The following is a 27,758-nucleotide window of genomic DNA, read 5'->3' on the forward strand; positions in this document are numbered from 1 at the left end:
TGAGAGCAGTGCTGCTGATACACAATGTTACCTGCTGAGTTTGCAGGGAGCAGGAGCTTTTGGAAACCCAAATGATAATCAAGAAATTTTTGAAAAGGACTTAAAAGCAGAGGGAGGAGCGGCCCTGGGTGCGTGGTAAAGGTTGACATTGCAGACACGTTTATAATCCCAGCTCCCGCCGCCGTGCGGCTCCTCAGGGCTCAAGGCACTCACTGAATTATGTTTTCTTTCCCTTTTTTGCCAAGAGACTGAAAAGGGGAGAGAAAAAAAACTATTTGTTTGTCTTGTCTAATTTAATTTATGTTATTTATCAAATAGACAGGTTATTTGGGAAACCAGATGGACCCAGGCTAAAATCATCTGTATTTCCAACATGTGAAAAATTATGTTGGAGTGGACACATGAAAGGCAGCGTGGGGCAGGTTTGGTGAGCACTCACCACGTGAGCTCTGCACCTCATCTGTCCTGGGCCTCTAATCAGTTGTCCCAGACCCATTATGAGGGTTAAAGGACAAAAAGACCCCCAGGCACCCACAGGGGTGTCTTCCAGAGCAGCCATGTCACAATTATTTACCTTCCCTGGCTTTCACCCTGCTCATTGACTGGTGCATCCCGTCCCCAGGGATGGATGGGGGAGGGGTTTTGGGCCTAAATAAATGTTTTCGTTGGGTTTGGGAGCGGAGCAGGTGATGGTTTTGGTGTCTGTTTTTTCTCCTTTGGGTTTTCTTGTTGGAAGAGGAAAAACAGGAAAGGGAGAGCAGCAGGGATGGCTAAAAGGGAGCAGATAATTCAAGAAATACAGAAATACAGAAGGAATATAGTAAAACCAAGAGCCCTCTGTTACTAATTGGTTGGGCACCTCGATTGCTGCTGTATTTCCAAGAGCTGAGCCTGGAGCAGCCCCCGTCGCTGCCCTTCCCGGTGCCCCAGGGCAGGACCCCGGCAGCCAGAGGCACTCCTGGCTGGGCAGAGTCTGGTCAAGCTCATGGCACAGTGAACAGCTCTGTGAGCCCTGCAGGGTTTAGTGGGTGACCTGTAAAGCAAAAGTTTCATTCTGTATTAACTATTAGTCATTAATATTAATTCCAGCGCTGCGCGTGCTCCGTGCAGACAGATGTTCAGTCCTTGGGGGTTGTTATTTTCTCTTGTATCATCCAGAAGCCCAATTTAGGGCTGACTCCAGCTCTGCTTCTCCAGGCAGCAGAGATCTAAACCAGCTGTAATTAAAGAAAACGACATAAAAGATTGCAGGGTGTGGGGGGAGGGGGATCAGCAAATCTTACAGCTTTGCAAGAGATTAATTTTATTTTTAGCTAATATTTTTCTCTGCTCCTCAGGGCTGTTTTCATGTAACACGCTCTATGCTGCTTCCCTTGCAGTGGCCCATTGATTTTCAATATTTGATGGTGTTTTTGCATGTGGCCACAGGGGATCAGTATCCGAGGGCCACGTTCACCTGTGTCCTCGCACCCCAGAAGCCACCTGTGGTATCCCAGCCCTCACCTTTGTCCTCTGGGGATGCTGCACAGAGCCCAGAGGTCCCACTCCATCCTGGCATGGCTGCTGTGCCAGGCCAGGCTCAGCCCTGAGGTCCCAGCTGGAAGGGGACACAGGCCAGCCCTGCAGCATCTTCCTGCACTGCCCAATTTCCAGCTGCCACTTCACAGACACTCATTTCTGTGCAGGAAAATTTATTTCTTAACCACCAAGGCTCTAATGCGGCCTTCCTGGCTGCTCAGGATCCAGAGGTGGCATTTCCACATTCCTACTTTACACGAAGCCTGAAGGAAACCCTCAACCTTTCCCAAATAATCATCACATTAGAGAAAAAAATGGCTTTTCCTTCCTCCCTCCTGCTCCTCCGTGAGCCTGGATGGGCCAGAGGGGCCTAATAGTGCCTGGGAAGGTGAAGTTCAGGAGCTGCCGCTTGGGCAGGCTTTTTCCCAGTCCCAGCACCAGGTTGGCACTGTGCTGGAAGGGGTCATTGCTGTGACTCATTGAGGCACCCTGAGCCCACTGGCTGCAGGGTTGGGGTGCCTCAAGCTGCCTCAATGAGTCACTCTCAGCAACCTCCCAGTCAAGGACCCACAGAGAGGTTCTGGCATCCGAGAAATTTCCTATCCCATCCCATCTAAGCTCCGTGGCAGAGCCGTGGTGACCACAGCTGGCATTTCGCTCGGGATGCACATCCCAGCTCCAGCAGTGCCAGCGCAGACACTCCAGCCAAAGGCAACACCAACCCACTGCTGTAAGAAGATGATTAAATCAGCCAGCAATTAAAGCCGCCATGTGGTCCCGATTTCACATGACGGGAGGGCGACACTCGCAGTGCAAATCTCGGAGTGAGGCATCCGGGATGAGCTCACAGACAGTGCTGGGCTGGTTTTGGTGGCCTTTGTTCCACCTATGGATTTGCTGAGGGTGTGTGATCTTCAGAGCTGGGATGACATGAGCCCCAAAGTATGATAACAGCTCCTGAGGTGTGACTGCAACCAGCCCCCAGCCTGACCCACCGCGGTCACTCCATCCATCCCCTACGCTGCAAAGGGAAAAGAAAAGGAAGGAAGGGAAGACTAGATGGGATCAGCATGGTTGGCAAAGGCCCCTGAACATCTGCAGGGACAAAGGCACGGCTGGAGGAGGTGGGTTTGGTACCCCTCAGCCAGCACCCAACTCAAGTCTGGAGAGTTGAGATTTGTCCCACTGGCCGGGTCTTGCCCATGGCTCCTGCTAAAAGGCTGTGAGTGACCCTGCTGGAGTCTCCAGCTCAAATGGAAACTGGAGATACCAAACCAACCCCATTGTGGTGCTGGTGATGACCCCAGTCTGGTGAGGCTGGTGCTGGTGGACTGGCAGGTGAGCCGGGCATTGGATCCACTCCCTAAAGCCACACCTCTATCCCAAGAGCTGTGCCACAGTGGCCACGGGGTGTTTTTAATTCCAAGTACAGAACCTTACAGCAAAATTTTGCCAGGGCCACTACTGAGGGCATGGGGCTGATGGTGTCCCACTGCCCTGGGGGGGCCAGTGTCATCCCCAGAGATGGGGGACAACCAGAAGGGGACATTGCTCCCTGCTCTGCCCTCGTCCCCCCCCATGGTCCCCCAGCTCTGGGGTCGGGGCTGGCTGGGCCGGTGTTGCCAGGAGCCACGTGCACATCCTGCGAGTGGAAGAGCCCTGCTCCCAACATCTGCTTGGCGTTCGTTTGTCTTTCATTCCCATTCCTGCCCTGCCTCCCCCTCCGCTTTCATCCCTCCATCTGCATAGGCCTAAAAATAGGGCCATGGCCAGACTCAGTCTGTGCCTCATCAGCCTGTCGGGACTTTGGTGTGATCCCATTTGTGGCCCAGCAAGGTGGGGACAGGACCCACCAGTGTCCCTCAGATGCCACTGTCCTGCCACAGAGTGGTGACACCAAGTGGATCTTCAGGGGCGTCTGCACCCCTGACTTTTGCCCTGGTCCCTGTTCCCTGCTCCCAGCCCAAAATGCTCCATCCTGGGTGTGGCAGGTCTCAGGCTGAGCCTCATGTCAGCCCCTGCATGGCCCCACTGCTGCACCTGGGGCAGAGGTGAGACCAGCTGCAAAAGTGCCCTTGTGGCAGAGGAAGAGCAGAGGGGTGTCCCCAAACCTTCAACTCATATACCCTCCAAAAATGCCTGGGGTGAAGAAGTGGAGCCACAGGGACACCCTTATCACCTGGCTGGGGCTGCAGCAGGACCTGGTTCTGCCACCTGGGCTCCTCTGGGGTCCCTGTGGGCTGCCCCGGGAGTTTCCATGCCTCCTGCTCCCCAGGCAGGCTCATCCCCTCAGCCTCTTGGGAGTGTGGAGCAGGATGAGCATCAATTTGGCACGTCCCTGTGTCCCCCTGCCTGTTCCCCAAGTTGCTATGAATAAATCATTGTTTTATTAAAGAGAAGCAGCTGCTTTTTTTCTTCTCCTTTTTTTTTTTTTTTTTTTTTTTGACACCCCATCCGTACCCACGGAGCCCTTTGGCACATGCTCGAACGCTGAAGCCCCATTGAGGGCCCCCAGAGCATAGCAATTGATACACAGAGATCCCCAAATCCTATTCAGGCCCCGCTTTTCTGCACGAGCAGCCTCTAAACAGCTCATTCACTGCTCTTTTTGTCGCCGGGGTTAAGTGGTTAAGTGTGTGTGGATCCCATAAAAGGCCTTTACTCCATGAAAAGCTATATTTACATTGTAATCACCAAAGAACTGTTGAGGCAGTCAATAGTGGGGCAGCGGCGGCGGGGGCTCGGCGGCGTGTCCCTCACCTCTCCCGCTGAGCCCCCCGGAGCAGGACTTTTGTGGGATTACGTCCCCCCGCGCCAGCTGCCGGGGGCCGCGGGAGCCGACGCTCTTTGTCTCGGCGAGGAGCCGGGGACAGCCCAGGCTCCTAAACCAGCATCCTCATCCCGGTGGCCCCGGCAGCCCCGGCAGGGACGGCACTCTGGAGTCCCGGAGGCCTGGGATGAACCCGGTGGGATGGTGGCTCCTGAGTAACTTGTGTCCGGGGTGGGCTGATGGCAGAGTACTCCTGGCCACGAAAGCACCTTGTTGAGCTCATCCCGTCATCACTGGAAGAATTAGGTTGGGTATCAGGAGAAGGTTCTTCCCCCAGAGGGTGCTTGGGCACTGGACAGGCTTCCCAGGGAATGGTCACAGCCCCAAGGCTGCCAGAGCTCCAGGAGCATTTGGACAACACCCTCAGGCACAGGGTGGGATTGTTGGGGTGTCTGGGCAGGGCCAGGATTCAGACTTAAAGATCTTTGTGGATCCCTTCCAGCTCAAGATATTCCATGATTCTATTCTGTGATTAACCAACCTCCTGGCTCCAGGAGCCTCCCTGGTACCCTGTGAGTGAGGTGTGAGCTAAAATTTTATCACTTTAACAAGATTAATTGAGCACAGCCAAGAATGGCAAAAGCAAAATTAATTCACCAAGAGCAAGGCAAGGGCTTCCCTTTCCACCAGCAGCAATTTCCATGTAATCAATTAGATGATGTTCCAACTGATATCCCTGTCGGGGAACGTGGGGAACGCCCCTGCTCTCCCCACGCGGGAGCAAATATTCATAACAGCGACACTCAAAGAGCAAATATGGGAAAACCCCCCATATTCCCCTGGAAACCCCCGTGAGGTGTGCCCAGGAGGGATTAGCACTGGGACAGCCAGTGGGAATGGGAGGCTGCATCCCAGCAGGCACTTGGACAGGGATAGAGATAGGGCTGGGGTCTGGAATGAGGCTGGATACAGAGATGGGAATGAGATGGAGATGATGGAGATGATGGAGATGAAGATGAGATGAGGATGAGGATGCTGCTGCCAGGCACATGCTGGCAGAGATCCCTATTGAGGAGCAATTCCAAACCACACTGGTCCCATCACAAACCATGGGGAGTGAGGTGGGTGCAACCCTTGGGACACGGCCACCAGCCGTGCTGGAGTGGTGGTGGAAGAGCTCCACTTGGTGGGTGCTGCCTTCCCCTGCTGTGTTTGTCCTGTTTGCTCCTGCAAAATGGAAGTTAGGGTGTTTTTACAGTTCTCAGTTACACACTCCAGTTTTTCCTGGTGCCTCGTGCAAGCTTTGTGATAAAAGAAGTTTAGAAGTCTTTTACTGCACCCTGCTGCGCAGTGGGAATTGGAATCGCGAGGCTGAACACGCTGGTTAAGTGAAGAAAGTGACTTTGCCAGTGGGCAAAACCCCCAAGGATGGGGTTCCTGGCTCCAGCACAGCCTGAAGGATGACATTCCCTGGCTAGGAGCTGGGAGAACGGTGCCTGGTGCCCTGCTTGTCCCTGTGCCGTGCCCTGCACTGGCAGCACCGTATTTCCAGCATCATGGCTAGAGCCTGCGGCACCAGCACCAGCTCTGGTCCTGGCCCTGCCTTGCTGAGCCATTTGCATCATCCCAGGGTTTTGTTTTCCCTCTGGTTTGGCTCCTGCCTGGATTTTTCAAAGGCTCCAGAGCAGCGAGCGCCCTTCCTCCCCCGGCCAGCGCACATTGTTCGAATTAGTGCCTAAATGAAAGGATATTGTTGGTTCCTGTTGGGAGATAATAACCTCGGTAGCGGAGGGAATTTCACCCATGCAGAGAGAATTTGCTGGGCTGTTCCCGCCAGCACAGCCCCTCGCTGGGGTCCGTCTCGCTGGGATGATGGCTGATGGGAATAGATCCACCAGGAAGTGGGGGTTTATCTTGGCATGCCGCTCTAATTGCTGAAAACTCTGCTTTCTGACCTCAAAAATGTGCCACCACTCCCCATCTGGCACAGGGGCGCCTGTGGCACAGCACAGCCAGGATCGGCACCAAAAAGCAGCGGTTGCCAGCCACAATCCCCATGGAAAAGTGCTCCTGTTCCCAAATTGTTATGGTATTTTGGTTTTCCTTCTTCCTTCCCATCTGTCTGCCTTCTCCCATGGCTTAAGGAGATATGAACCCCTTACTGTGCCATGGAAGTGGAAGAAAGAGAAAGGAAAATGTACATAGACAATGGAAATCCCAGTATTTCCATCTTTACTAAAGCACAGAGGATTTCAAGCATATGGAAAACATCCTTTTCAAACCAAAAGGCACCTTCTGCTCCATTCTTCTGTTGTGGGGATCCCAAGTGGCTCCTGCTGCTTCAGTGGCCATCACCATCATCACCAGGATGATGTGGCAGGTGCTGGTGGGGCTGTGGAGCTCATGGGGACACAGGGACAAGCACAGTGGCACCTGAATGATGCCAGGCCAGGAGGGGATGGGCTGTGGGACCCCTCCATGGGACACTGCTCCTCGCAGCCTGTGCTGGCCAGGTGGGCACCAGTGCTGAGCCCACATCCAGCCATCCCACCTGGCTTCAACCTGGACAGTCATTTCATTGTACAACCAAAATTTTAGGGTTTTTTTAGCCAGTTGTGCTCTGATTGAATTTTTAACAGATGTTTTGACTTGTTATAGGTGAAGGAAAAATAACTCAAAGTATTTCTGATTAGAGCTTGTTCAAAGTTCTCTAGTGGAACTGTTTCCACATCAGAAAATCCTGACTATGTGCAATCAAACATTTAATTTCCATGGACGCAATATCAGAGGATTCCTTCAGGTTAGAATCTGTTACAGTTATTAATCAAAGCGGAGCAGCTGAAATGAAACCTTTTATTGAATGTTGTGACAAAGGGATAAATTAAAGCATTTCTGGAATGTATCAGATTTGGGTCCAAGGCTGAAATTTAAAAATCCTGACGTTTTTCTGCATTATGAGGTCCAAATGTGGAGCCTTTCTGTGTCAGAATGAGTGTGCAGCAATTGGGGGGTGCTGGCAGCTGCGTGGCCGTCACCGCTCCATCGGCAGGGAGGGAGGGGACGGTCCCGTCGCTGCCGAGGGGTCTGGGCTGCAGGACATGTCACACATTCCCTTCCCAATTAATGACAGCAGCCCTTCCAGGGACACTCTAGTGAGGATCCCGCGAATGTTTCCCTGCGTGCCGCGGCCCCGGAACCGCCAAGGGACAGTGACCAAATAAAAAATATATACTTCAATGTACACAGAGATTTTCATCCCCAAATCCTTGAAGAGAAATAGATCCATCCACTGGAGAGCTCTGCCTGCAGCCGGACTGGGATGGGACCGTGGCTGGAGCAGATTTGAGGACTCCAAGGCAGGGACCCGCCCGCCGCGCTGGGAGGGGACGCCGAGGGGCAAAGCCACCCAGAGGCACCGGCTGTGGCGAGGACCTGTCCCTCCCCCTTCCTTTCCATTTCCCAAACAATTTCCTAATCAGACCTTTCTGTCTGGAGTTTATTAGTGATTCACAGGCCAAGAGGAAATGATGATTTTTGGGTCCTAGTCTGATGGAAGGGGTGGAGTCGGCAGCAATATTCCCCTTTTGTGGCTCAGCAGCGGATAAACCGCAGAGGAAACGTCAACGGGAGCCAGCCCTCCTCCCCTGGCAGAGCCCTGCTCCCCTGGCCAAGAGAAATCCATTTTTGGGGGGGTTTTAGGAAAGCAAAGAGTAAGGAGGCTTCCTCCCCAGCATGGGTGGTTTGGCAAGGGGGTCTCTGCCCCCGCTGGGTGACAGGGCTGCGTGTCCCAAGGTCCCCATCACCGGTGGCTCATCCCTCCGGCAGGAGGGTCGCACCTCCGCTGGGCTCCCTGGCCCCGCAGCCCCTTCCTCCTCCTCCTCCTCCTCCTCCTCCCGGTGCTGCCCAAAGGCTGATTGTTGGGGCTGGGAGCTGTTGCAGTGAGCAGGCTCTGACCTCCGGTCTGGTGCAAACGGTCTGGCCTCCGTGGGATTCCCAGCTCCTCTGAAATCCAATCTGGCTGCAGATTCCTGGCATTTTTCACCAAATGCAGTGCATCTGCCACTGCTTTTGATTCTGATTGAAAATGAATTCGAGTTGCAAGTAGACATCGGGCAGCGGGACCAGCCAGGAGCTGGGGCTGTGGGCAGGGGAATGGGGTCACTTGGATCCAGCCCTCTCTGCCCCTTCCCCAGCCTTTGAGTGGTCTTTTCCCCAGAAAATCCTGTGGGAAATGCAGACCATGGGATGCTGCGCATGAGAGCAAGAGAGGGCTGGAGCTGGGGATGGGGATGAGGATGGAGCAAGGCCAGGGATGGGGCTGGGCTGGCAGTGGTGCTTCCTCCCTCCTGACCGGCAGCTTTTCCGGCCCCTCTCCAGAGAGGAACGCCAGCACTTGTACAGCCTGGGGTTGCTTTTCTTTTCCTCAGCCCAAAAAAATGACCAGGATCTATGAAAATAAGAGCGTTGTTTTTAAATTTTGTGAGGCCAAGAGGACAAACCTGTTAATAGCATCCCCCTTCTCCTCTTCCTCTCTCCATCTGCAGGACCTGCCACTGTTCCCAACGTGAGGTTTTCCAGCCCCAGCTCTGCAGTAACCTGGCAGCGTGGTGGTCCCAGTGGCTCCTGTTCCCACTGGCAACATTGGACCTCAATCCTCACAGCCCTCAATCCTTGTGAAGGCTCTCACAGCCAGGGACATCCATGGCCACATTGCCCAGAGATGTCACCCATGGCTTTGACCGGATGCTCAGTCCCAGTTTCAGCTGGCTGTGGGGAGAGCTGCTTCCCCAGGACCCCCTCACTCCCCTCCCCTTGTATTTACCCGAATGTGTTTACAATTACGGGGAATGCCAGGGAATGCAGAGCTCCGTGGCCAGCGAGTCAGCGGCGGGGCAGTGTGGGCTGGAGGTCAGCACACTGTTTACTTTAATTTCTCTGAGAGCTTTTTGGGAGATTTCCCTCCTCCATTATTAAACTCAGATGAGCCGCTGGGGAGGTTAGGTCGCATGTGGTTCAGGGCACTTTTTTCTTTTGTAATTTTTTTTTGTATTTGCAATGTTTCACCCTTAACTCTTTCGGGACAAACTGCCCGTCTCAGCACTGGGATAGCAGGATGAGCCCACGAGTGGGATGGTAGCTCCTGGATGACCTGTGTCCTGGATGGGCTGGTGCTGGAGTGCTCAAGGCTTGAAGACACCAGCATGAGCCCATCCAAGCATCACTGGGAGGTTTAGGTTGGATATCAGGAAAAGGTTCTATCTCCAGAGGGTGCTCAGGCACTGAACAGGCTTCCCAGGGAATGGTCACGGTCCCAAGGCTGCCAGAGCTCCAGGAGTGTTTGGAAAAGGCTCTCAGGGACATGGCAGGATTCTCAGGATGGTCCTGTGCAGAGGGCACGGGGGCTGCAGGCAGAATCTGAGGACCAGCAGCACCAACACTCACCTGCTCCTGCACCCCCAGCTCCCGGCAAGGCCGCAGATCCGCAGCCCATCTTGCGCCGGGCAGTTTTGAACTCCGGTGCCTCCTTCCCAGCAGAGGGGTCGGGACTGGCTGTGGCCACGACACGGGGCTGATGTCATGCGGGCACAGGGCCAAGTGCCAGGGCTCCTTCTGGGACCAATTTGGTTCAAAGCCCATGGCACGTTGCAGCGGTTAGCGGGACGCGCGGCAGATGAGAAGCAGACGGCGGCTCCCCTGAGCGGGATGAGCGCAGGGAGAGGGGAGCTGGGCCCTGGGATTGAAGGATGATTTCCACCATGGCCAGTGCCAGGCTCCCAGCTCTGGTGTGTCCCTCCCTGCACTCTGCTGGAGCAAGGTCACAGATGCCATGGAAGTCTCCTGGGTGCAAGGGGGCTCCCTCAGCCAGGACAGGCCCTGAGGCCAGGGAAGGGCAGGGCATCCGTGCCCCAGGGAATGGCCCTGGTGGAGTAATCTGGTGCCAGTGCCTTCTGGAGAAGCTCCAGAGGGTCACCTCCACCACCCTTCTCCCTTCCATGCACAGGATCCCCAGCTCCAAAACCCCAGTGCATCAAGTCCTGTGCTCAGCCTTCTTAAATTATTTTTAATTTCCTGGAGGGAGAGCTTTTAATTTATTTCTGGAACAAAGTGGGGGAAGGGGAGGGGAAGATGACTTTGAAATCCATCACTAAGCCCCCTCCATTTCCAAACTTTCCCTTTCCCACTGTCCCTGAAAGGACCAGCCCAGCCCTCCCTGAGTCCCCACGTCCCCTCTGTCCTGTGCCCCAAGCTGGGGTTCCCTGCTCTGGGATTCCCACAGCGTCCACGCAGGCAGGTCCCAGGGGAATGGAACTGTTTTCACAGGAAGCAGCAAATCCTGCTGGTCTCCATCAGACACAGACAATCCCAGGAGCTGAGCTGCACCAGTGCAAAATCCCAGTGAGACAGACCCCTAAAAACACTGTTTCTGGATCCCTCTGTGAGCCCAGAACGTCCCTGGCTCCCACCATGGCTGGCACTTTGGGGGGGAACCCCAAAACCCCCAGACCAGTGGAGCCAGAGCCAGGGCAGCAGGTTTGCAGCAGGCTCCAGCACATCCACACCTGCTGGCCTGTGGGGATTCCTGGGCTGGGGACAAGCAAAGCTGAGAGAGGAGCAAACCCTGTTCTGCCCTGGAGCCAAACTCCAGTGGCGCTCATGGTTTTCTGTGCTGTTGAAATCTAAACAGGAGATGGAAAAGGCCTGTTTGGGATGTGCCTTTTGGTAAACTGGGGGAGAAGGTCCCCAAATGGATCAAAATTCCCTCTGTGCTCTCAGTGATGAAAATTTCACTCTGTTTGAGTTCAGGCCATGATGGGAGTGAAGCCCAGAGCAGCACAAAGCAAATGCTCGGCTGATGGCAAAGGCTGAGCTGAACCCATTGTGAGCCCAAACTCCTGTTTCTGTCCTGCCCATTCCCAGACGCCTGAGTCAGCTCCTGCCTTTCCTGTGCGACGGGAAGGGTTTGTTTCTTTAATCCCAGGCTTCCCCTGGAGCTGCAGCCCAAGTGTCCCAGTTACAGCGCTTGGTCCTGCTCCTCCGACTGTTCCTCCATGGAGCTGTCAAAGCCTTTGGAGCAGCCAGGAGCAGGAGAGGTTGTCAAGGGGCCTGTCAGGCAGATAAGAAATTAAAACAACTTATTTATCGGCCACATATTCCACTGCTCCAAACCCTCAAAATGTCATGAGGGAACATCTGCTCTGGGTGTTTCTCACCTACATCCCACCTCCAGCAATCCAGAGCTTTTAAAAGGATCTTTGTCCACCCTGAAAGCACCTTCATCCCTCCTTCCTCCCCCTCGGGGTAGGTGGGAGGCGCCGATCCCAGCCTGGTCTTGGGCTGTGGAGCGCTTGGGATGTCGGTGCTCTGCTCGTGCCATGTCTATCCCAGAGCTCGCATAGGATGTCAGGGAAGGCCCCATCGGGTGACCCGGCAGGAGATGGGACCATCCCCGCCCGGGGCAGCTCTGTGGGTGATGGGGCTGCCCCCACCGCGGCTCCCAGCCCCACAAAGCCTCTTTATCTCCCGAGACGCTCCTGGTGCTTCATGTGACCCCCGCGCCGGGCGGGGGCTCGTGGGAACCGTTTGATGTTCCTGAGCCTTTTCCTTTCCCAGCGCGGACACCCCGGCTCCGGGCGAGGGGAATAAAGAACCCACTGAGCACTCAGCTCCGTCCCCATCCCCACGGGGACCTGCTGAGGCTCACGGGACCCACGGGCCGGTGGGAAGGAGCCAGAGTGTCCCAATCCAGCCACCCCGCCCGTGTCGGGGAGCGCCCAGCAGCACCCACGCAGCGCCGGGCTGTGCGTGCCGGGGGGCTCCAGCTCCTTCTCCCTGACACGGGTGGGAGTTTTCCCTTTTCCGCTGGAGGACAACGGTTGGAGTTTCCCGAGGGATGCTCTGGGTGAATAATGGACCCATAGCGATACACAGTCACGAGAACCGGGGGCGGGTGGCACCGGAGGGCACCGGGCAGGACCGGGCGGTTCCGGGAGCGGCCGTGCAGCCCCATCACCTCCCTGAGCATCCTCGTTCTACCCCGAGCATCCCCGCCTCCCCCGAGCATCCCCGCCTTCCCCGAGCATCCCGGTCCTCTCCGAGCATCCCCGCCCCCCCCCCAAGCATTCCCCCCCCCCCCCCCCGCAGCATCCCCACCCCCCCAGCATCCCTGTCCCCCCCAGCAGCCCCGCCGGCGCCGTCGGAAGTGCGGCCGTGACGCCTCCCCACGCGGGGCCACTTCCGCTCCCGCTCCCACCCGCGGCGGCGGCGGCAGCGCACGGAGCCCGGGCCGGGACCGGAGCCGGGATCGGGACCGGGGCCGGGACCGGGGCCGGAGCAGGGCTGGACCGGGGCGGTGAGTGCGCGGGGCCGAGCGGGCGGTGGGAGCGGAGCGGCGGGGCCCGGGGGTCGCGGGGCCCGGGGGTCGCGGGCCGCCCCCGGCCGGGCTGCGGGTTCAGGGGGGCTCTGCGGAGGCTCTGCGGGGGCAGCGGGGGGGGTGGGGCTCAGGAGGCTCTGCGGGGCTCTGCGGGGCTCTGCGGGGCAGGGATGCTCCTCGACTCGGCCCCTCCGCCCCGGCAGAGCAGCTCGGCCCCGCGCCTGCGGGGGGAAGCGCTCGGATGGGGTGCAGCTCTTTTGTGGGGTGCAGCGGTTTTACGGGGGTGTCACCCAGCCCTGGACAGAGCGGATGTCAGTGCGGGGGGCTGCGGGGCGGGGGTTCCGGGGTCCCAGGCCTCTGGCAGCACCCTGAGCTGGGCACGGGCTCCTGCACCCCTCCTGCTGCCGCGCTGCTGTCCGGGGTCAGACCGGGACACCCGATGGGTTCCTTCCTGGGATTCCTGTGAGCGTGTCTTTGTAGGAGAGAGCTTGGAGAGCGCCTCTCGCTGCCAGGGACCCGGCAAGGAACACTGGGATAACCTTTCCTTTTCTGGCCCAGTCTGTTCCCAGCCCTGCAGAGAAAGAAGGCCAGTGGGGTCACCGATTTGGGCGCAGGCAGAGGCCAGCCCCCTGTCCTGATGCAGGGTTGATGGCAAGGCTTGTGCAGAGAAGCCCAGGCAGTCTCACCTGCTGAAAGTCATTTATTGCTGTTGGGAAAGCTGTGTTCCAAGTGCACCTGTACCAGCATGGAATTAATTGCATCAGCCACGGTCCAAATGCTGCCAGCAGCACTTGCAGCTGCGTGCCTGCGCCCCGTGATGCCCTTTGGCTTCACCCAGGGGATGCTGCAGGAACATGGCGTTGGACTGGAGCTGTCAGGGAAGACAGATGGGATGGGAGGTGCCTCCTTGAGCTTCTGCATCAGGTGGGAAGATGCCCTTGGATGACTGGCACCCCTGCCTGTGACAAGTGGTTGGAACGAAATGAGCTTTAAGGTCTCTTCCAACCAAATCCATTCCATGATTCCATGATGTTGCATGGGGACCTGCTGAGAGCAGCAGTCAAACACCCAGGAACCCTGAGCCTATGATGGATCCGGTACCTTTAAAGAGGTAAATAAAGTTAAGAGAGTGTTTTTCCCCACTGTAGCTGCAGGGAAACCAAACTCTGGTTGTGCCGGCCCAGGTGCCCACAGGCGTGTCACGGCTCCATGTCTCTCTTGCAGGCAAGATGTTTGCTGTCTGCCCGGCAAATGCCCCATTCCAGCAGGGCCGGGGGGCCCCAGCGCCGGGCACAGCCATCCCAGGGGCAGGACATGGGCCAGACTCCAACTCCAACTTCGTGGGAGAGGTGTGTGACAGCAACGAGAACTGGGGCCAGCCAGCGCCCGGGTCCCCGCTGGAGGAGGGCTCCAGCCAGAGCGAAAACACCACAAATCCGTCTGATAATCTGCTGTTATTAATGCAGAGACAGATGGTCCAGGGCCAGCTTAGGGACGCCGCCCCGGGCCTGGGCGACGTGCCCCCCGAGCAGGGGGTGCGCAGCCCCCCCGAGGGAGCGGAGGTCGGCGGGGCGGGGGGACAAGACACTGCCGAGGAGGGGGCCAGGGGATGTGTCAAGCCCCCGAGCTCCCCTGCAGAGGACAACGGCTACGCCAGCAGCTCCCTCAGCATCGACAGCCCCGACAGCACCTGCAGCACCACCTGGGACCCTCCTGCCTCTGCCCCCCGAGCCAGCAGCCCCCCTGAGGCAGGGGCGGCCGAGCCCGAGCCGGGGACCTTCTTCCCGGCGCTGGCAGAGGCCGTGCAGCACCTCCAGGACAAGGAGCGCTTCAAGGAGCAGGAGAAGGAGAAGCACCACATCCAGCTGGTGATGTACCGGCGCCTGGCCCTGCTGCGCTGGATCCACGGCCTCCAGCAGAAAGTTGTGGACCAGCAGAACCGGTTGCAGGAGAGTTTCGACACCATCCTGGATAACCGCAAGGAGCTCATCCGCTGCATGCAGCAGGGCCCGCCCTGCCTTGCTGCTGCGGCCGTCCCTGGCCCCTGAGGTGCCACCAGCGCTGCCCAGCCCAGCCCTCACCCTCTGGATGGTGTGGCATTGGCTGGTGGCATCTCCATCCTGTGCCAAGCGCTCACCGGGCCCCTGGGTGCCCACCCTGCCCTTCCCATGTCTCTCCAATGCAGCCAAGAGTCCCCATTCATCTCCATTACCCTCTGCATTGGAATTTGTTTTGTCCTGCACCCCAGTCCGGGGTCGCACTGGGCTGGGTTGACCTCAGGACCTTGGAGTGTGCTGAGCCCGAGGTGACCAGGCTCATCTTTAAGCCTAATCTAAGTCCATTGTTGAGCCTGGCTGAGCCACACCAGTGCTGGGATGGCCATGCTGGAGCTGCAGGGCAGTGAGGGCCCCAGGGCAGTGAAGCTTCTAAACCTCCCTGGGCAAAGCACTTCCAGCATGTGCTTCATCTCCATCACATCGCACCTGCACCGGTGCGTCCCTGCAGCCACAGCCCAGCCTCTGGTAAACGTTGCTTGCTGGTGAGAGTGAGGTGTCCTGGGCTGTGAGAGAGAGAAAAAAAGTCATTCTGAAAAGTGACCTCAGAATACTGAAAATTTAAGTCAAATGATCCAACACCAGTATATGTTTTTAATGTCAGTATTAGAGAAAAGTTAATTTAGGTCTATGTGTGTGTGCACGTCTGTCTGCTGTGGGCAATGCTCTCACTCAGTGCATGATCCCAAAGCTGCTCATGAACTTGTGGTGTTGGTGTTTATATTAATTTATCATTTGAGAGCAAAGAAATATTTTTTTCTAATCTTCATTTTATCCAGTGGGAGCTGTACACAGAACCCAAAGAACAGTTGTCTTAACTAGAGATGGAAAAGGAGCTGCTGTGTATGTTTGCTGTGCTTTGCTGTGTATCCATAGGACACATATTCCATTTAAGTGCTGATGTGGAGGAGCAGCAGTGGGCAGTGAGGGCTCAGCTGGAGGGCTCTGCACTCCCCATCCTGCCCCGGTTGCCCAGAAAAGCCAGGCACTGATTCCATTTGGCATCTACAAAAGGAGGGTGATGCGGGATTCCAGAGCTGCCGTGTCCCCCCAGCCAAACTGCTTCCTGCCATCAGAGGAGCCACTTCACCAAGGCCCCAGTGACCAGCACCATCTGGTCACATCCTGGCACCCACCACCCACCAGATGCTCCTAGACTATGGATGAACAACCATGGCCAAGCCCACCAGCGACCCACAGGCCGGGGGCAGCACCAGCCTCCTCCTGCCCCACATGGGGCACAGCCAGGCTCTGCTCCCCCTGAGGCTGCTGCCAGTGGGTGAAGTGAGGAGATCCACAAAAATCCTCTTCCAAAAAGGACATTTTGGTTGCAAAGGGTGCACTTAGCTCAAAGCAACCTGTGCCAGCACTGGAGGATTCTGGCAGCTTCCTGCAAGGCTCATGCTGCCCTCACCTCCCTCCTGCTCGCTCGCGTCCAGCGCCTGCTGCCTGTGTCACATCCCAGACCTGTGATCGTGGGCATGTTGCGCACCTTAATAAAAGCCTTGGAGCTGAAGGAGCCGAGCCCCAGCTGGATTTGTTCCTTTATTTCCCTTCCCAAGGGAAGCTTGGGAAGCAAGGGAAGCTTCCCAGCTGCCGAGCTGGGAGCAGCCGCCCCGTGCTCACCGCAGGGGCTGGAGCTTGCGCAGGTGGGACCGTGGGTGAATGGCAGCTCGAGGGCACAGGTCTTGGCACCTTCCTCCCATCCCTGCATCCCTGGGCATGCTGGCCTGCTGGGTCAGCCACGCTGTGCCAGCACCAGCAGTTCATCCAGGCTTAAGTTCTAAAGATTTTTTAAACACCGGCATGTGTTGCTCCTCCTGTCTCTCCCGTGGCCGTGGGGCAGCAGGCAGCCGGCGCTGTGGTACAGTCTGAGTGCAGGATTTACCTTCTGCCCCAGGAGAACGTGGCTGGAACCGGGGGGACCGGATTCCCGGATTCCTGGCACCCTGCCCTGCGGCCCTGCTCGTGGGGAGGGCTGGGGGCAGCTCTGGGTGATGGGGGTGGCAGATAACAACACCTGAGTGTTGACCCAAAGGTGACTTTGCCTCAGGCTTCACAGAGATTAACTAGAGATGAAAAACCGAGGCTGTAGCAGCCCTTTGAACCCTCCCTCACCTTTCCCCCCCGCCCCTTCCTGCTTCTCCTTTCCAGCCTCTGAGTCTGTGGGAATCCAGGGATGCAATTCAGGGATCCATGTACAGACACAGCAAGGCATGAAGGGCAGAGCGACCACATTTTTCCACCCTCATCCGTGCCCTGCAGCCAGGGCTGCTGGGAGGTTTGTCCAAGCCCTCGGGGGTTCCCTAGGATGTGGGGTGCTGCTCTCAGCCTGTTTCTCACCTCATCCACTTTCCACAGAGTCCACGCTCCATCAGGTTTGGGGGAACATGAGCCCTCCCAGCCCCGCAGCGAGACCAAGAGATTCTCTGTTTATCTTGGTCAAATGCTTTACACAAATAATTATTTCCAAGGTAAATATTGTGAAAATCCAGATTATTTGCTCAAGAAATGAAAGAATAACTGCGGGAGCACATCAAAGAGGTGGATCTGCTCTGGCAGCTAGAGGCTTCCTCCCTGGTTATTGGGACCCCAATGCTCCTGCCCCAGGACCTGGCTGGAGATGGCCAGAACTGATTTGCAAAATCAACTACAGACAGAGCTTTTCCACCCCCAGCTCCCGTGCCCAAATGAGATTTGGGAATTAATTAAAAACCTGACCAATTGTGGGGGGAAAACCAATAAAGACACAAAACACTGCAGGGTTGAGCCCAGGCCAGCTTGGGGAGGCAGGGTCCCACTCTGTCCCTGGGACACACCCCCCAGGACACTCTGACCCTGCATCCCATGCTCAGCTCCCTCTGGGTGCAATCCAGATGGGATGGGTGCCACAGGCAGGCACTGGCATGGGGCTGGGATGGGGATCTGCCCCAGGACTCCATGCCAGGGATTTCCCCATCCTCAGGGATTGCCAAGCCTCCCTAAAGGGGCTGCATTCTCACCTCCCAGAGGGATTAACTTGGATCTCAGGGGAGATGCTCCAGCCCCAAACCCCCCCAGGTCGGTGGGAATGCCCCCAGCAGGATCTGGATGCAGCCGTTGTTCCAGGCAGAAGCCTGGAGCCATGATGGGGCTCCCTGCCAGCATGGGGGGATCTGAGCTGTGGACCCCATGGCATCTGAGCCTGAATTCCCATGCCTGACCGATGGCCCCTCTGGTTTTAAAGCCTCCTCTGAAAGTTTATTTTTACTATTATATCAAATCCCTGTGACACTGGGCCGGTTTTACTGCACAAAGCAAGATTTGGCAAATGCTGCCTTGCTTTGAAAGTTAAAATAATGGCATTAAACCAAAATCAAGTATTTATGAAGCTTTGGAGGGAAATATTTTACCTTGTAATTGGAATCCACTCTAACCCTTTCCAGTATTTTGTGGGCTTAGAAAAAAGTCTTTAAAAATAAAATCGAATGATGTGATAACTGATGCAATGAAAGTACAAAAGAAAATTAATCATCTCAGGCCATTATCCAGAGATCCAGACTGGGACACACTTAAAGCATCCCAGGATCCCTTGTTTATTGTGTCTCAGAGACTTCCAGATCCCACATGTTTGGTTTGCAGTGGAAAAAGGGCTTTCCTTGCTCTCAGCTGGGAGGATGAGCACTGCCAGAGCTGCTCCCCTCACCCCAAATGTCACATCCAGGCAGCACCCAGTGTGGTGAGAGGTCCCACCCCCCTGGGCACCCCATGTCCCACCATCACCAACCTTCCCAGGCTGCTCCCTGGGGCACGGAGGAGTGAGGCTGCCCAGAGAGATGAGCTCAGCCCTTATAGGATCCATATGTCCACTGTGCTGGGAGCACCTGCCACTGCCTGGGAGGTCCAGGAGGGTGGTGGGGAGCAGGGGAGCTCTGTCCTGCTGCTCCAGTCTCTCCACAGAGAGATCCTCCTTGTCCATCCAGGCTCCTTTGTCCTGCAGCCCGGGGTAAGTGGCACTGACCAGTAGGAACTGGAGGGTTGGAGGCAGATCCTGGGAGTTCACGTGTGGCTCTGGGCCTTGGTGTATCTCTCCGGTTCCAGCAGCATCCACTGGGACAGAACCACCATTCACAGGATTTTTCAGGCTGTTCTCACTCCCTGACGTTTTATATTTCTTTTTATCTGCCTCACACTGGCAGAATAAATACAGAAGAAATACAGTCACCTCCTGCTTGAAGCAGAGCAGAGCAGCACTGATGCCGAGAGCTCGGGGTGGACAAGGCAGGAGACAGGATCGGGAATACCAGGATCTTCTCCCAACCCTGCGCTGCTGAGGTATCAGGACACATTGCAAACCCTGCTGCCCTTCCAGGGTACTTCTAAAACCTCAAAATGCATTAAAATCTGGGCATCATCCCAGCCGGATCACTGCAGCTGGTAACATGCACCTGGAGCGCCTCTGCCCATCCACAGCCAGAACTGGACCACGCTGGGATGTGACCAGCACAGCCTTGCTCAGGGTGAGCATCCTCCTCACCCTGCCTTGGATGGTTCATTTTCCAAGACCTCGTCCTTTCCAGCGGCGTTGGGATGGGCGGGATCCCGAGTGCTGGGCTCTGCCCGTGGTATCTGATGGAAACGCAGTTTGAGCCTCCCTTCTTTAATGATTCCCTTTGAAATGTTGTTGCTTCCGCACATCCCCCTTCGGGGTAGAATATTAAGCAAGAGCAACTCGGCTGGAAATTCAGATTGTTTTTGTGTCTGTTTTCATTTACATTTTAATGACGCAAGAGTCGTAGCAATTGGGCTGTTTGCAGCAGGGCCAGGGAAAAGGGGAAAAATCACCTGCCACCACCTCACCTTTGCCCCTCATAAATGGCATCAAGACCTGGGAATCACCAGCCTTTGGCATTAAAGTGCTTTTTTCCCCTTTCTCCTGCCCAGGCAGGTGGGATTTAAGTCAGAAATGGGCTCTTGGACCCCTTGCAGGGGCTTTGCCCAGGTGCAGCATCGAGACATGGGTGCACCAGGTGTTTGGGTGCTGGGGAAGGGGATGCGGTGTGAAGAAGCGAGCACGTGTTTGCTGTACATTTGAGATGGTTGGGTGCTGAGGCCAAGGGTGCTGGTGCTGCTCCAGGAGCTCACTGCACTTGCAGGAGGAGGGGAAAAGAGGTCCCAGGCATCATTATCTGCCTTGGACAGAGGTGGGTCAGGATTTCCCCTGTGAGAGCAGAGCCCCATCCCAGGAACCAACTCTGTGCCTCACCAGCAGCCCATGGCTCTTCAGATGAGGTATGGGGATCCAGGCCTCCCTGAGAAAACAGCTGGGAGTAAAGATCACTGGAAGAGAGGCAATAAACTCTCGGTTATTCTTCTGCCAGGGAGGCCAATCGAGCTGCAAAGAGTGCCCCAAGGCCAGCCGTACATCATTATTTCCTCACGCGGGTCCCCTGTGATGTAGTGGCTGTCTCGCTGGAGGGAATGCCTTCCCAGTTTTCAGCATCTGCACTGGAATATCTGAAGCCCTGGAAGCATCGGGTTGAATCCCAAAAGCCCCAATGCTGCATTTTATTCCTTCAAGACGATAATGATCCAAGTGCTGCATGCACGGCCTGTCCATGAGTGTTTGATTGAGGGCTAAAAACAAAGGCTCTGCCTGGACAGCCAACAAACCCCAGGGGCTCACTGGGGGAGCTGCTGGCTCCTCCTGGCCAGGATGCGGGGACACCATTCCCCACGGGCTGCTGCACATTGGGATGGGGCTGGGGGCTGCTAAAGACAGGCTCCAGCTCCGTGACATAGGTGGGACTGCAGTGTCACCACTGCCAACCTCTGCAGACAGAAACCCCTGGGGTGCAGACTGGGACCAGGTTCCAGCCTCTGAGATGACCAGACTGATCTCCAAGCTCTCTCTGTGGACCACTGGAAGTGGATGAAAGTTCAGGTTGGTGTGGTGGAGTGAGGCTTCCAGCTTGTCTGTGCTTAGATTTAAAGTGAAGTGCCTGGCTTGGCTGCATTCACAGACTCTATCTATGTTTTCCATCTTGGAATCTCCATTTTCCTCTGCCCTGGCTTGATTTCTCTGCTCTGGACAGACCCGGAGGGAGAAGGCAGCTTCCAGCTCCCAGTCACGGATGGAGGCTGCATTTTGCACCAACAACAAAGTGAAACAACAGAGAAATGCATTTGAGTTTTTTAAGTCCTTTGAGGGCTCAGCTCATTTTGTTTTCCCTTCCCAAAGCCTCCTTCCCCCATGGCTCCAGCCCTGCCCTGCAAGTGGCACCATCTGTATTTTCACATTTGAGTGCTGCCGGAGGGAGGAGTGGCACCGTGGCACCAGCTGTGCCAGGACCCAAGCGCTGGATCCAATCACCATGCCGGCCCTTTCATCTCCTGAATTGTGGCACACTTGGTTTCTCAAGCCATCCAAAAACTTCCCAGGGTGGGGAGATCCAAGCTGACTTTCTGTCTCCTTTGTTTTCTCCAGGAGGGCAAGGAGGAGGATGCAGAGCCAGCACTGGGGCACATGCACCCCGGCAAACCCACCGGAACCTGGGAGAAATGCAAACTTTTTAAAAATTCATGAAAACCAAGGAATACAAAGCCGAATTAGGAGAGCCAGTAGTGCTGGGCTGAGTCTGTTTGGTGTTGATACTGTGCAGAATTAAGTCAGACTGGTCTTTCTTGTGGCCAGAGGGTAGGAAAAGGGCTCCCAGTGGAGAGGACCCAGCCCGGCGCTGGCGATGCTAAGCGGGGATTGATAACCCGGCACGGGGGGCCGCGGCTCCGACGGATGCTGCTCCGGGCCCAAAAGCTGCATTTATCCCAGTGATAGCAGCCGAGCCAGAGCTGCGGGCCTTGGGGGCAAAAAAGGCTTAAAAACCCATCCTTCATTCATCAGGCAGCTGAGACAGAGAGGGGGAGGAGGGAGAGACAAAAATGATGGAGAACAAATTAAGAATTGGAGGAAACGTGGAGGGGGAGCTGCTGTGCCCTGGACAAGGGGCTCAGCCCTGCCTGGACCCTTGCCCACAAAGCCAGGAATGGGCAGGAGCCTGGGTGGGGGGTGCCCAGGAGGGCATCAGGGCACGAATCCCTCCTGAGGTGTCACTTCCCAATCCCCAAATAACACCCCTCTCCAATCCTGGAGCCACCCACCACAGATGCTGTGGGAGGCAGCAATGGGTGCTGAGGCCTGGGGTCCCCTTTCCAGCATCCCCCTCCTGTGCCCTGGCAATGCCAGGTGGCCGCTGGAAATTTTGCAGATGGGGGAACAGTGGGAGAAGGTTCATCAGTCACTTCTCACGAGCAAATAATGCAATGTGACAGCTTGAGGCTGCGAGGGGCTGCGAGGGGCTGCAGAGACCCCTGCATTTAGGGGAACCCACCATGCAGAGAGAATGTGCCCAGCAGCGTGGGCAGGGACCTGCCAGAGCAGGGATCAGTGTGGGCAGGCAGCCGAGAGGGAATGGGGGCTTCTCATGGCTGAGATGTGCACCCCAAAACCTTCCGCCTGCTGTGGGAGATTTCTGCTCTGGCCCCAGCTCCTTGGGACATGCAGGCAGCTCGCCATGGAAAACTTTCCAAAGGACTCGGTTTGGTTGCACGCTGGAAGACAACCAAGTTTTAAAACCTTGAACAGTTGATGAACCCGTTCTTGTTCCCCAGCCAGCCCCAGTTTTGCGCCCATCAACTGCGGGGCCAGAAGGAACCATGACACGAATCAAATTTGACATTTTACCCAGCCTGGGCCAAGGAAACTCACCCAGAACCTTCTCCACCAGCCCCACAGTTTGTGACAGCAGCGTCACGGCTGGGAAAGCATCTGTCAGCTCTGTGGTGACAAACGAGGCCATGGGCACAGCAGTTAACTTCCCACACCCTCCCAGGTTCAATATGGGGACACCCATGGCAGGTCTGAGAGCAGATGTCAAGTCCCCCTCTCCACTCATCTTTATGGACACCTAAAGTACACTCGGGGACCTGCCGAAGAGGAAAGGCCCTCTCTGGGTGCTGGGAATGAGCTGTTTGCACCCCATGGGGGTCACCTGATGGCCACACTGGTCACCCAGGCCAGAAGCAGAAGTGCCACCACCCAACTTCTCCTCGTTGAGGAAGGAGTCTTCTACCACGTTACTCAGTGGGGTCCAAAGCGCCAGGAGTGCACTGTGGAAATAATTCAAATTAGGCATGCGTGTAATTACCGATATTTTATCCAAACAGGAGGAGCTGGAACATCCCTGGGTATCTGGGGAATCATCTCACTAGATGCAAAGCAGGAAACGATGTGGTGGATGGGGGACAGGCTGATGTGGACCCTGCCCAGGGCTGCCTGGTGGGACAGGGGGGCAATAAATGTCCTGAGGACGTGCCACCAGTGTGGGCATCCCAGCCAAGCTCCCCCTCTGCTGTGCCTTCCATGATTTAACATGGTGGGACAACCATCCAGACAGTGGATATCCATCTCCAAGCATCCTAAATGTTTGGAATGCCAGGCTCTTGTCCCATCCTGCTCATCTGCCAGCTCTTTCCAAGCCCTGTCAGAGGAGGCTGCATCCCTGCTGGTTCTGCCACGCCGGAGCCTGCACCTTCCTTGTGTGTGGAGGATGAGGCTGAGGCAGCTCCCAGCTGTGGGACCTGGCAGATGGAGAAGTTGGGTCCAGAGACCTCCAGGGACTGGGAGCCACCAGGAGAGGTGTGGATTGAAACCAGCCAAGCTCCTCCAGGCCAGACCTGCTCTGGTTCAGCTCTGAGCAAGTTTTCCATGCCCTGGGTTTGGATTTTTTTTTCACTTGGAATGCGCCCAATACACCAAGTTTTGCATGATTTCCTGCCTCCAGCTCCAGACTTTCCAGAAACTCAACCTCTTGGCTCGTGCCAGACGCCTGCTGCCGGCTCCTGGTGCTGCCAAAACTGCCCTGGAGGCTGCTCAGGAGTCGCCAGCTCAAAGCCTGGGCACGAGCCTTACCCGGTGCTCGGCAGCAGCCCACGGCTGAGGGGACAAGGTGGGGACCGAGCCCGGGGCATGGGCTCATCCCGGTGCTGCTTGGAGCGTGTCAGAGCAGGTTCCTGTAGTAAAGGTAAAATTTGCAGGGAGCTCCTCTGAAATGAAAGCAGCCCCTGGAGCAATCTTTCCCCAGGAATTACCCTGCTGATTAATCTCTCCCGAAGTCACCGATGATAAATGAAGCGATTAAGGGACTGACCTGCCTGTGGGGCTGGGGTTTTGGGGGGGTGGGCAGGGAGGGATGTTCCCCCCCACACCATTTGGGCTCTTTACAGACCTGACACCTCCTAAATCCGTATCACCAGAGCAGCACCGGGTGGGTCTTGCAGAGGGGACTGCGCTGGGAGAAGGTCACTGATGACCACCCAGGTCTGTCCCTGCTCAGAGGGGACTATGGAAATTGGGGAGAGGGTGTGGAGGCCAGAGTGACCTCGTGCAGCCGGGGGCTGGGGCAGAGGGCCGGGGGGTGCTGCTGCTCTCAGCTGCGTTTGGTGGTCCCCGCGTGTACCAGGGGCTAATACGTGTGAAAAGCAGATTTACTTTTGCCTGCGTTTCATATTCACGCTCCACGGCGGGAGACAAAGGATCAGCTCTTCAATGGAGTCCTAAGAATAAACCTTAAACCTCATCAAATCCAACCTGGCAATAAAAATTGCCCGAACAAAAGGCCAGGGAGGGAGGGTGGTGGTGGGGCCGTTTCCCCACGATAACAAGTTTTCACAAGACTGTTTATCCGCACAATTTGGAACGACACTTAAAATCTCTAATCCCAATAGGCATGAAAGTGCTTGTCCCGAGCAAGCAGGTGGATTGTCCCGGAGCAGCCGCGTTGCCAATGTTGCTCGGTGGCCGCGGCGGTGCCCGTGGGGGTCACGGGGAATGTGCTGAGACGGGGCAGCTGCAGCCTGAATGCCTCTCTTCAACCTCAAAGCCTCGGCCCCTCTCCCCCGCACCCCTCTCCATCCCACCCCCTATTCAGCCCGGTTTTAAAAGGCAGCAAAATGGTTACAAGGTTTAAGGCAGAGGCGAGCAAAATGCTGCACAAAGGGAGGACAAAGGCGTGCGGCGGCCGGTCCCTAATCCAGCATTGCCCATGGCAATGCAGCCCGGAGCGGGGCTGCGCGGATTAAACCCACTGCCAACGCCGGGGTTTAGCGGCAGGGCTGGGGGGTGCCCGGGGCTGTCCCCCCCTCCTGGCCCACCAGAAGGGGCGTCTGCCACCAGAGCCCTCCGGGGCATCCGTCCCTCCAGGGGCTGGTGCAGGAGGTGGGACGGAGGCAGCGAGGCACAGCGGCTTCACCCTGTCCCTCATCCCAGGGAGCAGCGCCGGTCCTCGGGCTGGTGCGGATCCTGTGGAGGCAGGAGGTGGGATGCTGAGAGCTGATTGATGTTGGGCTCAGCAGAGATGCTGAGGGTGGAGCAAGAGCCTCTGTGTCCCCAGCGGCATCTCCAGCCCAAAGAAACCTTTTATTCCTCCTGTTTTTACACAAAATTCCAGAAATGACAGCTGCTAAACTGCCCAACTTGAGGCCTTCCAAGGCTGTGCCATGAGCCACTGGACCAGCTGCTTTTCCCTTACGGCTTCTGCCTCCAAGCTCCCAACTCAGTTCTGTGCCAGGAGCAGGTGCCCACATTCCCCATATAAGGCTCTGTATGGGGGGAATCTCCCCTCTGGGGCAGGGATGGGGTGAGCCACAACCCCCCAAGACCAGCAGCCCTACAACCACCAGGACCGGTGACTGAGGACGCCCACACCTCTTTGCCCCACACACCCCAAATGCCTGGTGGCATCCAGGACAGTCTTGGCTCCTGGCACATGCTGCCCATCCTCAATTTATGGAAGACTCCTTCCTCCGGGCCTGACATTCCCCCAACACCCAGAAAAGGAGCCATCTCCCCCACAGTATAAGTTTTCTCCTCTGTCTAAAGCTGGTTTTGAAATGAAGGTAATTATTTTCGCAGTCTCCGCGTTATCAGCCGGCGCCCGGCGCTGTGCCCGCCCGGCTCAGCAGACGGCTGCTAATCCCTTTAGCACTCCAGAACTATCACCCAGACAGCAACAGGGCTTGGGATAAAACCAAACTGACATCCCTTTTGCACGTGGAAGTGAGGAGAGATGCATGGAGGGTCCTCGCTGGGAAGCAGGGTGGGCTGGGACCCCGCGGGTGTCAGGGGATGTGTTACGGTGGCAGCCACACGTCAGCGCAATGCCACCGGGCCGTGTCTGCGGGTGACAACGGTGGCACCCCTAATTGGCACCACGGCCCTGCCCTGCTTCCCATGCCCACCACGCACAGGCTGCTGTTGGGGCATGGCTTGGCTGCATTGCTGGGCTCAGGGATGGGAGATGCCCTGAGTGTTCCTGAGGTGGGTGGGATGTCCCACGGGTGGCTGGGACATCCCAGGGGAAGGACATTAGAGGACAGGTGAGGGGTGTGCTGCATCCCATTCCCCAGGGTTCAGGTGTGCTGCAGTCCTCGCTGGATGCTCTGAGGCTCCTGCTCACTGCAAAGAGGCTTTTAATTACTGTCAGTGCTCGAGTCCTGCAGCAAACTGCTCTTTCCTCTCCCCAAAGACGGGCTGGGGGCAAGGCAGGGCTTTGGGCCATTTTCAGGCACAGATTTGTGATCCAAAGGGAAGGACAGAGATCCCAGGAGTACAACATGCACAGTGCAGCTGGTTTTTAACCAACAGGTAACGGGGCACAGGGGCAGCAACTCAATCCCTGCCCAGAGCTGCCCAAGGCATTTCTGATAAGGAAATCCTCAGACTGAAAATCTCTTCTCTCCACAATTGTGGCCACTGGAGCTGTGTTTGGACACACTCAATCTGCACAAAGGCCACCCCTCCTTCCGTAAGTAATCTGCCTTTAAAACAACATCTATGAAACCACAGCAAAAGCAATACCCTATTTGGTCAAGTGGAGTATTTTTTCTTCCCCACGTTCCTGGCAAAATGAAGGCACTTGGATAAAGTTGAAAAAAAACAAAAAAAAAAAGACAGTGAGGTTGTGCTTTAAATTAGCATTAATTTACAAAGCCCAGACAGACCCGCTAAACAAATTGCGCCCATTAATATATTAACAACAGATTTTCCCTACGGCTCCTTTGGGTCCGGAGCCTGAACAGGGGCCGGTGATTAAGGCTTTTTTAATTCTAAGAGCCTCAGTGACCGAGTTGGACCCGCGTGCGCCCACGGCCGCCTGCGCTGGGAGGGTGTCAGAGTGACCTCAATAAAGTAGGTGACCACGGCACCTCTAATCCCCTCTTTTAATTGATTACTCTCACCCAGCCCCTGAGGCCATGAGAATGGGGGACCCACCCTCTATAGATTAGCACCCTTTAGTTTACAGATCAGCCACTTTTTCAGTCCTTTGCCCTGCAGCAATGCATGAAAATAACACTAATCTCATTAAGGACAGAAGGGAGCCCTTCAAAGTTTATTAATAATGGGAGCAGACAGCGAGAGAGTCAGGCTCTGGGTCAGATTTCAAAGCCAGAAAGTGGCAGGAGCTTTCCAAGGGCCTGATTTTGCCAGGGAGGAGGGTTTTTGCCATATTTCCAGCCGGGTCTGGAGGTGCTGGTGATGGCTCTGAGGAGCACTGGGGTTGCTGAGCACCTGGGACCAGGTATGGCTGGGAAGGGATGCGCAGTGCCCACCACTGGTTTGGCTGCTTGGGAACTGGCCCAAGCTCTGCTTCACTGCACAGGACTGTCTTCCCTGCAACCCCCAGCTGAAGAATCTCTTAAATGATGGCAAGATCTCATCACCTTGAAGGAGACCTGGCAAACAAGACCTTAAGCTTTAAACACCAGAATGAAGAGGTTCACATTAAAAAGGAGAGTAATAACTTCAAGGCCAAAGCAGCATCCTAGCCCTGGTGTTGGTGTTTTAGGTGGAATTGAAGAGCGAAACAGTCCCTGAGAGCTGATGGCTGTGGGGTTGTGACCCTGGAGTGGGGCACAGGCTGCCCATGTCTGCTGTCTGGGGGAAGTGTGTCTCGAAGGGCCACTGGCACTTGGCGCTGGGCTTGTTTCACCTTCCTCTTCCTCAGTGTGG

General features: G+C 56.1%; 1 protein-coding gene across 1 annotated transcript; it reads left to right on the top strand.

Annotated features, from left to right (window-relative positions):
- Positions 1-13,888: 13,888 nt before the first annotated feature.
- C23H1orf216 (chromosome 23 C1orf216 homolog) lies at positions 13,889-16,243 on the top strand. Its single transcript, XM_032132569.1, has one exon. It carries the CDS (start codon positions 13,889-13,891, stop codon positions 14,705-14,707), a length of 819 nt encoding a protein of 272 aa, XP_031988460.1. The 3' UTR covers positions 14,708-16,243.
- Positions 16,244-27,758: the final 11,515 nt, after the last annotated feature.

The sequence above is a fragment of the Corvus moneduloides genome, chromosome 23 (assembly GCF_009650955.1).
Source record: "Corvus moneduloides isolate bCorMon1 chromosome 23, bCorMon1.pri, whole genome shotgun sequence".
NCBI classification, from domain to species: Eukaryota; Metazoa; Chordata; class Aves; order Passeriformes; family Corvidae; genus Corvus; species Corvus moneduloides.